At 36.2% G+C, this 12,847-nt stretch overlaps 1 protein-coding gene across 1 annotated transcript in view; it reads right to left on the reverse strand.

Moving 5' to 3' along the window:
- Positions 1–1,006: 1,006 nt before the first annotated feature.
- SLC26A7 (solute carrier family 26 member 7) overlaps positions 1,007–12,847 on the reverse strand; it is a 65,488-nt gene continuing 53,647 nt past the window's right edge. Inside the window, exons 13-18 of the mRNA XM_056484300.1 lie at positions 12,379–12,516; positions 10,508–10,556; positions 7,751–7,851; positions 5,495–5,549; positions 5,302–5,405; positions 1,007–3,281 (exon numbers count right to left, since the gene is read on the reverse strand). Of these exons, the coding sequence (XP_056340275.1) occupies positions 3,246–3,281; positions 5,302–5,405; positions 5,495–5,549; positions 7,751–7,851; positions 10,508–10,556; positions 12,379–12,516 (483 nt within the window). The 3' untranslated portion in view covers positions 1,007–3,245. The remainder of the gene's footprint in view (positions 3,282–5,301; positions 5,406–5,494; positions 5,550–7,750; positions 7,852–10,507; positions 10,557–12,378; positions 12,517–12,847) is intronic.

Below are 12,847 nucleotides of genomic sequence, written 5' to 3' on the forward strand. Positions count from 1 at the left end.
AAGCCAGTGGACAGTCTATATGAAAAAGCATTGAGGGAAGTGTTGAAATTGATAGCAGGAATTGCCTCCAAAACTTAATCCAGAAGGTTTAGGGTGTTTCCTTAAATCTTCACCAAAGAATTAAGCAGTTGTTTGTTGGCTGACTCTGTGAGTGGCACAAGCACTCCATCACCACAGATTTGCAGAGAGCAGCTCAGGGAGGATGTGAAGCAACTCCCATCCCCCAGCAGAGCAGCCAGGGATCTGGCAGTCCATGAGGGCTGGTGGCAATGGCATCCTGGCCATTTGAAGACAGGCAATGCACAGTCACATGTTTTAGTAAAACATCAGTAGCTCAGAAGCATGGTGGGTGGAGAAATGGAAACCTCATCAGTAGGTTTGTGATTTGCAATTTGCACTTCCAAGTCAATGGTAAAAAATAAATGACCCTCCCTCCCTCACAGCCCATAGTTCTATAGAGCAGTTCTGGTTTGACAGAGCTTAAATTCAGTACAGGTATTTTAGAAGAAATTGAAAGGTCAACTATCTTCACATATCCTTTAAATACTATTCTGCTGAGAAACACCTATCCTAAGTGATGCCTCTTGCCAGACAGGGAATATAATTAACAATGCTTACTTTCAGAAATTGGAAGTTATTTAGACTAACTATATATAGCAAATAGATTACAGAAATATAATCCCAAAGCCTAGTGCTCAGAGGTTGGAGCTAATAGGAAATAAATGTTTATCCCTTAGCCAGCCATTTAACTGGGCAAAAATTATTCCTATTGAAAGCGGTAAAAATTAGAAGCTATTTTGATAAGCACTACAAAATTGATTATTTAATGCAGAAGGTTTCTTAAAAGGCTAATACTACAAGGAATTTTAAAATTATATGTGTTGTTCCATTTACAAGATCATTCAGAATAAATGTGTAAGTCTCCTGAAAAGTGAAAGATGTTATCTTTGCTAAAGACCCTATTTTTAACAACTTCATTAATCAACTAATCTATAAATTTTCAGAAAAAAAACATTTAGCCAACAAAGAACAAATGCTGAACCTAGTAGAAAAGATACCATTTATTCGTTTATTCAGTTTGCAGTTAAGTAGAAATCTCCATTCAGCTGTGACACAAAATTGATGCCTCTACAATTAAAGTACATTGTAAATAGTTTCTAAAGTGTTAATAAATTACTAAAACTGTTTCAGGAAATTATTAATCAAATATTATAGCCTGTTACTGAGTCCAGTGATGTAATGAGCCATTTGCAATCGACTACAGCATCTGAAATTAATGTGCTTGGGACAATATACAGAATTTATTTCTCCTGCATATAATGAGTTTCTCACAGTTACTTATCAACCTTTTGCATAGTAATTACCAAAGCAATCTCAGAAGTACTTGTACAAAACATTTCTAGTCCTCTGTGGAACAAAGTAGGGAATAACTACAAGAGTCACTCATAATTGAAAGGGCAAAAAACCCCATAGCTCTCTCCCATTATCGTACTAGTGTGGAGTGACCAGGACTTGAGGAAGAGCTTATCAATGTCTTAACTATGTAGGGATGCAAAAGTCATTCCTTGAGCCACCTCATCTGCAGGCAGCAGCTTTGGGCTGGCAGAGCAAGGAAGGTCCAGACAAGCATACAGATGTAAGTGCTGCTGAAAACAGAATGCTTAGAACTATATTTTGGCTATTTGTTTCAGCTGCACAAAGCATCCTTTATACTACTCTGTAGTATAAGATTGCCATTATGGCTGTGCTATATTCATTTACCTTTAGCTTCCATAGATCTTTTAAGTTGATGAAAAAAACCAAAACCCCCTTTTGTTGACTCCTTTTTGCTCAACTGACATTTTAGTGATGGTGTTCACATAAGGGAACAAAGGCAAGAGGAGAGAAATAATACATAGAATCACAGAATGGCCTAGGTTTGAAGGCTCCCTAAAGATCATCTGATTCCAACACCCTGCCATGTGCAGAGACAACTTCCACTAGAACAAGTTGCTAAAACCTCACCTTGAACACTTCCAGAGTCAGGGCATCCATAACTTCTGTGGTCAGTCTGTTCCAGTGCCTCAGCGTTGTCACAATAAAGAATTTTTCTCCTAAGACCTAGTCTAAACCTACTCTCTCTCAGTTTGAAGCCATTCCCCCTTGTCCTATCACTATCACTCTTGAAAATAGTCTCTCTCCATGTTTCTTGTAGGCTCCCTTCAGATACTTGAAGGCCCGAATACACGGCCATATAACATGATACTGGTGTGATAGTATAATCTAATACAATTGCTGACAACCCATAAATACAAACCAAATACTTAACCTGTGAATTCCTCCATCTACTTTGTGTGCTCACACACAGTATACTGCACATCAAGATTGTGGCTGAAATGTGGCACAAACCTTATGTGTCACTGCAATCACCTGTCAGCTGCCTCAGCTGAAGATTTCAACACCAAACAAATTACAGCTCAAACTGGTACTGCAAACTGGAAAAAATGTGTCAGAGAAAAGAATAAGTTTTGGGAAAATATTACAAGTTTTTCCTCTTTAGTTTGAGCTAAAGAATACCTGTGACTTTGAAAATGTAACAAACCATTATAGCACAATACAACTAACAGAGTTAATTCAGAGGCAATTCAGTGTTTGTAGTCAACATGCATCTGCCTTCTCTGCATTTACTTGTAAGTTCTCCCATGGATCTAGGCAGCCATTAAAAAACCAAGTACAAAAAGTGGAAACATATGATAGCTGTGATATGATGCTGTTACTGCAAATGATTGTCTTGAACAGAGGAATGAGTAGGTAAAACTATTAGAAAAAGTATGCATTGATATATGCCTTCCTGCAGATACTGTATCAATTATACTCTTTTAAGAATTCATAATGTCTCTATTTCATATACAAAACTACAGATGCATATTACAACTAATGTTACAATAGAAGATACCTAAAAGAATACACCTAACTGGTAAACACTGTACCTCGTGTCTGCTTTCTAATAATTTGTATCTAAATGTATATAAAAATATTTTATAAAACCACCATAGAACAATTGCATAAAAATTCTCTGAGTGATTGCAGCTGAAAGATTTTCTCTCTGAAAGGCAGATCTGTCGTTACTGAATGTACTAAAATATATATGGTGTATACAAAAGATCATCTATGAGATCCACTGGAGAAAAAAGTGAAGGAGAGGCCATGATGTAGGTCATTTTGAATATCAGCAGATGAAACTCGCTATGCTCAATGGGTGGGCATCACACTTCACTCTGTTCACTGAACTTGCTGTAATTCTAAATTGAGAGAAACAGAAAAAAAAGTATTATAATGCTTTCCTAGAATATAATGTAAAATTGGGAGATGAAGAAGTGCTAGCTTGAAAATGCCACAAAATGCTTGAAAATGTTTTTTATTATAAAAAATTATTTCAAAAAATTATGATTAAGATTAACTGCATAAAGTAATAGGCAAGTATCAATTTATAAACATAAAAATGAGAATGACACAACATTTTCATTGGAGCATGTAAATAAGAACATCTTTGCATTTCTGAACAGTAGCAGAGATGAAAATGAACCACAAAGCCCTCCTACCTCTACCTTTCTGACAGTGGAAGACTATTTCCTGCTAAATGGAGAAGCTGAAATGTAAATCAGAACAAATCACTTTCTGTCAGTCTCCAAGTCCTTTCTTGTACTTTTTTCCATCCTATTCTGCCTATTCTGTCATGTTAACACACAAAAGTCCTACTGACCTCAGCACCTTAAAAAGGCACAGGAGGAGTACATAGACTGGTAGCTACAGTGTGGTGCTGCTATTGCAGTCACCCTGCCTTTTCACTTCTGTCTACCTTACCTTCAGGTGTTCAACACAATGGGCACAAAAATCCCTGAAGCACATACTGTGAATACTCTGAAGAAGCATTGGCAGTTTATATACACTGTTCAGAATTACATTTAAAATTTGAGGCTGCATGCAAGTCTTCCAGACTAAACTGCTAAGCCACTATGCAGAGGTTTGATTTGCCTAACAGCTCTGGTAGAAACCAGCAATAAGTTCCTTAAAAAGTGGACTTTGAGTTAACTACCCCTTTTCATTATGAACATTTGTCCTGGTCTATCCATGTCCTACTTCCATAAAATGGGAATGCTAGTACATAACTATCTTACAAGAATGTTAGGAAAGTTAATAATGTCAATAAAAAATGCAGACATTTTATAACACAACCATCATTCTAATTCATCTAATCAGACCCAGACAAAATACACAATCACCAACCCCATTATTTTTGCCCTGCAGTTACTATTTCAACAATTTTTTGTAGGGCAGCATAATGAAAAATGTTGAAAAGTGCTGAAGAGAACATGTTTTTCTGGTCAATTCAGTAGACCAACTGTGCCAACTCACCTTAATCTGGATAAATCAATGGAATGTGGTTTTGTCCATAGGCAAGTCTGATTTAATTAGTAAAATATAAAGTGAAGAAAAAAAGACAAACTACCAAACCACAGACCATGATGAGTTTAATGTCTCTTGGAAAAGGCTCTGAGCCAAGCTCCAGCCATGTTTGAATCGTAAATAAAACCATGGGTAAGCACTGTGCTTTTAATGCACGCTCACTTACACTACCATGACAGTGGAAAAGGATCACATAGTTCAAGAGGATTTACAGTCCAGGTTTACAATCTTTTTAAAAAGGAGTGCAAAAATCATTGAGCAAGTAAATAGATGCCCAAGCCTCCCTTCTCCCTCTAGCTCTCTCTTCCACCTTGTGCAATTCCCATCTTTCTACCAGTGAGCCAACAGAGCGTGGTACAGTGCAGGGCAGAGACAAGATTTCTAACTCAAAGCAAGCTGGGCATCCAGAACAGTTTCTGTCAGACCATAGTGCTGTGGTGTATGAAGCAACTTCAAGCACCCCGGGCTGAGAAACAGGAGTGTAGTTTCAGTAATGCAGAACTGGGTGTGAGTTAATTTGCCTCACTGAGAGGCGTGTTAGGTGTTTCTAGATGACACAAATCTTTCCAGTGGAGAATGAGCCCAGATTAAAGCACCACAACTCAGCGCCTCTGGATCTGCCATAGAAGATTGAGAAGTTGATGTGAAAGGAAACATAGTGATGGGAAGAGAGCTAGCAGTAAAAAAAATGGAAAACTGCATTCCTCAGGCAGAGGACAAGTTTTAGATTACAGACAGATAAAAGATTTCTACATAAAAGATTCACTGGGTAAATAAGACTTTCCCAGATTTTAACAAATTTCTATGAGCATCCAAGAAGCCCTCCAGGTTTCACCTACTGCTTATAAACCTTACCCTGTGAATCTGAATGGCATCAATTGCTGAAGAAATAGATTCAAAAAATACAGGATTTTCAGAGTCAAGATTTCCACCATACTGCATTGCTTTTATCAAGGAAGCTGCAATAAAACAAACACATGAGCACTGAAAAGGTAGTGAGGATATATAAATCATCATGTTAAAATTTTTAGTGTAAGCTGATACTTGCCTTTGCAGTGTGCTAGCACCACATCGATGTATCTGCTTTTACAGTCCATGTAAATCTATGTTTGAAAACAAGAAATTAAAAAAAAGCTGTTTTAAATACCAACAGAGAAGTGCTGCTGCAGCAGCTGTACTGCCAGCAGCCACCAGAGCGAGCCCTTCTATAATGCAAACACCACCAAGCCACATTTATTTCCTGCCACTTCTTCACAATGCTCTACAGCTCTGCTGAGAATTAAAACTGAATTTGGGTAATAATTTTGAAATTTCTGACCGTAATTTTTAGGGGTATCATTTCCAGTTCTCTTTTTTCAGTGTGTTTTCCCATGTCCTCACCATAAGCTTACTACCAGTACACACAGACAGGAATCAGACCTGGGAAACTGAGACTTTTTTCAAAAAAGCACCATAACTATCATGCTGCATTCAACAGAAAGCTGTTCTTTATTCTTTCCTTGAAAGTCTCCAACTCCCCAAAGACAAAATATTAATAAGAGAGAGAAACAAACAAACAAACAAAACCCCAACCAACCAGCCAACCAACCAAAAAAAAAAAGTGAAAATAACTCTAAAACCAGAGTAGGGCATTTTTCTGCCAAATGGGGAATATCCAAAACAGGTACTGGTTCAAAAAAATGTTTAAAGAATACATGTAAAGTAGAAAAATTCTGACAGAAGAGATTCAGTGAGAACATCGTCAGAATATTCTATTTTTAAAGTAAAGCAAAAATCTTACTCAGTTCAAAAATCCACCATCTCTGACATCAATGAAGATATTTTGGGAAGGAGTGTAACAACAAGGACATGTTGAGTGTGGTCCTCTTGGTAAGAGGAGGAGTAACTTGGTTTTGGACCAACTGTTTATCCAGAATCTGTACTACCAACCTGTGGACTTCACAGTCCATGCTAGACTTACCTCTCACAAATTTGTCAAACACTTATTTGACATAATTTTCAATTTGGAGGTCTCTAAGACGTTTTGAAAATCAATTTTTAAAAATTAATGTTGTATTGAATGCCCTGTCTTTCAAAGGGATAGCTGATAAAGAGTCATTCCCACTAACCTTTTTTTTCCTGTTTTCTTTTTCATTACATCCCTACCTATATATGTAGTTTTAACTTAAAATCTTTTAAGGCAACACTTACTTCACTGTCCAATCACTGCAGTAAATTGAGAAAATGGTTAGGGCAAGAAGAGGCTTGGGCTGAGACTCAAGTGCAAATTGTCTACCTTACTCAGAAAAAAATGCAGATGAAACCTTCTATACCCAATTAGCTCTCTACTCACTACATAACTTTTGAACTCCAGATCTGATAGAAATGTAAGAAACAGTTTTGGAACATAATTTTTTATCCACCATATGGAACTCCTTATAGATTCATAGAATTGTTTGGGTTGGAAAAGACCTTTAACTTGGCATTGCCAAGTCCACCACTAACCCATGTCTTTCCAGGCACTCTGTCCCAGCCTGTGGCACTGCCTGGGGTTGGTGTGACCCAGGTGCAGGACCCAGCACTTTGCCTTGCTGAACCTCACACAAGTGGCCTTGGGCCATTGATCCAGCCTGTCCAGACCCCTCTGCAGAGCTTCCTGCCCTCCAGCAGATCAACACTCCCACCCAATCTGGTCTCATCTGCAAACTGACTGAGGGTACACTCGATCCCCTTGTCCAAATCATCAGCAAAGATACTGCACAGGACCGGCCCCAAGGGAACACCAGTTGTGGCCAGCCACTGGGTTTAGTTCATTCACCACAGTAACCAGTGACTGCTGGGTTTGGTCATCTGGGAGCATCTTGGAACTCCTGCAATGCCTGAATCCAGTCTACAAGATATGTTGCCCACAGGAGAAAGAATGGAGATCATGTTTTGACCTCTGGCTTAGCAGACAGTAGGATATACAGATTAAACCACAGAATTAAAGCTGAAATTTTGAAGCGGCAAATTTACACATCTCTACAACTCATATGGCAGGGTTAAAAATGACCTAAACAAACTTTAAAAAAAAAAAAAGTTCCAAAACTCCTCTTCATTACATATAGATATGTACATTTTTACTGTTATCCTAAATATTTAGAAATCTTTTTAATGTAATTTTATATATAAACATGGTACAATTTAATACCAAATCTGTGTTCATCTTTTCTATGTGTGAAATGTTTATCCACTGATATAGGGGGATAGGCCAACTTGTAGTTGGCCCCAGTAACTCATATGTATAATTATAGCATATACAGAATGTTTCCAATGTCACAAATACCTGAAGAAGCACTGAGACTCCAGTGTAGTCAAAGAAATTCAGTCCACTGCAGTCTAATATCAAAAGTCGTCGCTCACTGTGACATGACTGCACCAACTCGCCTACATATTTGATAAATGAAAAGCTTTAATTAAAAGGAGAACACTCAAGAAATAGATATAAAACCGATGATAGCTCAATAAAATAAGCCCAAACTATCACAATAAAATTTTTATTATTATGTGCTGGGATATAAGGGAAGCAAATGCCATATTTTAGAAGAACAAAGAAAGAACCTTTAGGGCAATGGAAAGAAGTGATGACAGACAGAACATATTAATGGAGACATTTTAAGCAGCAATAGTGGCTCAAGAATTAAGCAACTGTTTCTTCAAATTTGAATTTTTTATTGAGTCATCTTGGCTACTTTGGAAGATTTTTCATGAGATACACAGAAAATATATCTATTTTTTCTTTTAAGTTCTGATATGACACTGATTTCCATAGTCCCTAAACACCTGCCTATGGCTTAACTTAATATTCATCCATAAGGAAGAAATATATGTAAAGTAGAGTATTTAATTTTCCTAAGGTTTTACTCTGCTGGTTTTTGCTTGGTTAATTTTTTTATACACAATGACATATTGATGCTGGAGAAGAAAATTGTGTTGGTAAGATTTGCAAAGTTCTTATTCTTTAACCTCAGGCCATCTTGTGTTTAATCTAAACATACTCTGTTCTAAATGCGTCCTGAACTAGCACATAGATAAATGATTCCTGGCTTTCATAAAGGAAAAACTAGAAAATAATGCAAATTTTATTTACATTGTTCTGTGAACAAATGTTTGTTATCATAATGTATGCAACTGAAAAAAAAAGAAAAATATGAAGGAAAGCATTTCTGTTTGTAAAGATGAATTAAGCTAAATGGCTTTGACAAAGCAGAGATGAAAATTTTAAACTATTGACAGGACTTGGAATTTCCCTATGATGTGCATTTATAATGGTGGTAATTCTCTTCTGACAGTAGTCTGAGAGCCAAAGACTTTTGGACTTGCATATCCAGACATTTACTGTTTTTTTACTGTCCAACATACATGAATAGATACTAGAAACAAAAATACTGAATTTTAAAGGTAACCTCCTGGAAATTAACTGTGATAGAAAAAGAAAGCGTTCTTGTGATTTCCGAGGCTCAGTGCTGCATCCTGAATTGCAGGTAGAGGCTGCCTGGCCTCTAAATGGGGGGACAGGTAAAGACCTGCACCCTCTTTGGATCAGGGGCACGAGCAAGAGCAGCTGTTTCATTTGGTGCTGATACAGACACTATTCCCCAAATGGGGAAAGGAAAGATTCTGACAAAGACATACATTTCCATGCTTTCCTGGACAACTGCCATAAGGCTTAAGGACTGTGTCCTCCTGCACCTCTCCTTGAAAATTTAAGCTTGGCATTTTGCTTTTCTATTTAAAGGGATTTTTCTTCTTTCCGTGTTCGTTGTTTTAAAGAAGAAAAGAAGAAAAACCCCATGAAGAATCACCACAGACTGGTTGGTACAAGTAACTGCAGCATTTAAGTCCTCAAGGCAGGACTTAAGTTTTCAGAGATGAGGTCTTGTGCTTTCTGTCACTTTGGTAATATGAGAAACCAGTTCATCTTCAGATGACTGAAATATGTACTAGTAAGATCTTCTCAAACATAGTATTTTACAATATAGTCAATAAAATACAATATAATCTTCAATAACCATTTTCATAGGTTACTATGCTACAGCAAAGCACTCTGTCACCTCCAAGGTAACTAAACACTGTAGTACCTTAAAAATGTCCTGAGTCTAGTTAACAAGCACAAACATTCAGACAACAGCCTCCAAATCAGATTTTCTACTGCGGCCTTAATGCCTATAAGTGTTTTAAATAAACACTGTTTTAATTCTATCCACAATGAAGTCATCTGTATAAAGTATCCACTGCAAAAGGTTGCTGCAGTTCTCCCATGGGAATGTACGTGCTCTGGTTTGATTTAAGTGTTACAAAATGTGGAAAGAGTGGAGTTTCCAGCTTAATCCTTAATTGAAAGAAAACCTCTAGGGTACCTTATTATATGTTGTATTGATATAATGCATAATATTGGTGGTTATCACATCACTAACAATTCAGTTTACATTTTCTGAGATTTTCTCCTCTGTGGCTTTAAAGATCACAAAGATTTAGCATGGTTCTAATCTTACTTTTACTTTTTCATACTAGTATTCAACTCTGTGCATGCAAAAAAGCCCAAGACCAGATCTTAGCAAAACAGTCTCTTCAGCCTAGTCTGAAGATCAGTCCAGGCAACAATACGGGAAGTGTTTCCCCCACTATGTTTCTGTCTCTTTACACACACTCATTCCAGTGCAATAAGCAGGGACACAGAATCAGAGAATGGTTTGGTTTGGAAGGGACCTTAAATCATCTTGGTTCCAAACCCTGTGTGATGGGCAATGAGACTTCCACTAGAACCTTTTATTCCTGTAGAGAAGGCATTTTAAAGGGATTCCCTGCTTGTGAAAATTTCAAAAGTCAGTCAAAAACAGAATGAAAAACAGGACTTATTAGGCCAAGGTTAACGTAGTTTAACACTTTTTAGCACTCATGGTTCATTGAATGTTTGGTCTAACTGAAAATATTTATTTCCACAAAACTTGTATGCACCTAGAAATATATAAAAAAATGTGGAGCTATTTTGCACATGTACATCAATCTTGGTTTTAACACCTTTTGCAGATAATAAACTCACCATGGCAACTTCCATTGGAAAATGAACTGAGCAATGTGTTCTGCTCACACTGAAATAAAAGCAAAGAATGATTAACACACCAAGGAAAACCAGTCCATTGCACAGTAATGAGAGAAAAATCAGTGCAATACATAAGAATTCTCTTACTCAGGATCAAAGTTAGCTCATTTCCTCCAAAATCCTATGCAACAGGCTATTGGATATATGATATATAATATTTTCTGGTATAACTTTAGAAGAATACTGAGATACATACTCAAACTGATATTTTGCATTTCTTTTTACCTGTCTCAAACTCTGTCAAGTTTGGGTTCACTAGAAAGCGTATTTTTATGTACATATCTATATGCATATTATATAGCATTTTTTTTAGGAAGTGGGGAGTGGCTAAGAAGTAGTCAAAAGATGGGAAAGATATTCTTGACAAGAAAAATTCTTGGCAGTGATTTTATAATATTAACTTTTGATTAATTTTCTACTTGCTTCAATCTCATCTGCTATACAAATATTAAGAACATTTTTGACATGTAAATTTATTAAAGAATTACATTTATCTGGATAATTTTTAATAGTTATTTCAATATGTAAGCTCTCACTAGAAACATGAGTTAAAACCAGAATCAGAGCACAAACAAAATTGAAACTGCATTTTTTTTCAAACCCATTATGTGCTACAGAAAGACATATTATTCTTTTTCATTAGAAAAAAAAATTTAAGAAAGAGCACAGTATTTCAGGCAGCTGTACTGCTGAGTACCTTACAGAAGACACAAAGGATAAAATCTCCTTTATAACTAAAGTATAAATTAACTTATTAAATTAACTTATTATATTGACTCAAATTAATTCTATCCAAATCCTAAGTAATTTCTTTCTGTTTGGAAGCTTTTTATCATACTAATCCAAATCAGCTAGCCTAGCAAAACCGGGGAAAAAAAGCAGCACATTTTCTGAGCTGAATTTCCACCCATCTGAGTGCATATGGGTAGCACAACTCTTTGTCAAGGGACTGCAGAGGTGGTAGGCACATGTTGCTGTATTAACAACCCATCTAAGACACAGCTGGGATTTTCTCAGCACAAGTTGCCATACTGGATGAAATTGTCTACAGTAAGCCTTGTATGATATTGAAATGTCTTCATGGTACTGGTAGAAAAATGATAATTTATCTTTTCCCTTTTAGGAAGTTTGGCAGGAAGTTTCAGTAGTTATGTGCAGATGAACCTGGAAAATACTGTACTTACAGGGGTATTCTCCAAAAACGTGATATACCTAATTCATGTACTGTTTATTTTTCTAATACAATCAATGAGAAAGAGGAAAAAGAAACAAAAATGTAGAGAAAAATAGTAGCCAGTTTCTTCCTAATTATCCCAAAATTATTTATAGTTAGAAATGAAGTGTCCATCTCTCATGGACATATCTCCAGAAAAACAAAACAAAACAAAACAAAACAAAACAAAAAAAAAAAAAAAAAAAAACCAAAAAAAAAAAAAAAAAAACCAAAAACCCAACAACAAATCACATTTTATTCAAACATATTTGTAGTTACTCATTCTCTTTCTAAAATCCCAACCTTATATCAGTGGGGTTATGTAAATTCTAGAAATTATGGAGTTTTTTGTCAGTGCTTTAATGTCTCTTAAAGGATCACATGCAGAAAAAAAAGAGATATTATTTTCAGGTAATAATACCAAACTAGTCGATATTGAATCTGATTAGGATTAGCTTTATTCTAAATTATTAATTTCTAATATTACTTTTTTATACCTGTTTCAGCATGTGGTTGCATTCTCTAAGAAATGCAAGGAAAGCAAACACAGTTTCCAACCCAGTCCCGATGATTACTAGAATTGTGAAGCACATCCCACCTTGTTTACAGTATCACCTACCTGGCTGCTCATGCCATCCTTCTGGATTATCTTTAACAGGTCAGAGTGAAATTTTCTGGCATTCAAAAAGACTAATGGGCTGTTGACCGAAACTATTTTTACCTGTTTTAGTGATTCCTGGGGAATGAAATAAAGATAATGCTGAAAAGTTCATCTTGGATTTGGAGAAAAAACCCCAGACCCATTTCTTTAAAAAACCTGAAAATACCTGTAAATTAACCTAGAGGAGCTTTGGATTGTGAGAGTGATTTAACAGATAATTCTGTTGATCAGCCTTCACACATAACTGAAGTAAGAATGGAAACACACATAATATATGATGAAAATTTCCTATAATATTATTTAGCATGAAAAAAAGCACACATACTATGAGGCATAATACTAAGAGCTATTAGCTAACAATTATAATAGCACTATTTCAGTTGGTATGATCCCCAAATATAGGCAA

The sequence above is a fragment of the Oenanthe melanoleuca genome, chromosome 2 (assembly GCF_029582105.1).
Source record: "Oenanthe melanoleuca isolate GR-GAL-2019-014 chromosome 2, OMel1.0, whole genome shotgun sequence".
Classification (NCBI taxonomy): Eukaryota; Metazoa; Chordata; class Aves; order Passeriformes; family Muscicapidae; genus Oenanthe; species Oenanthe melanoleuca.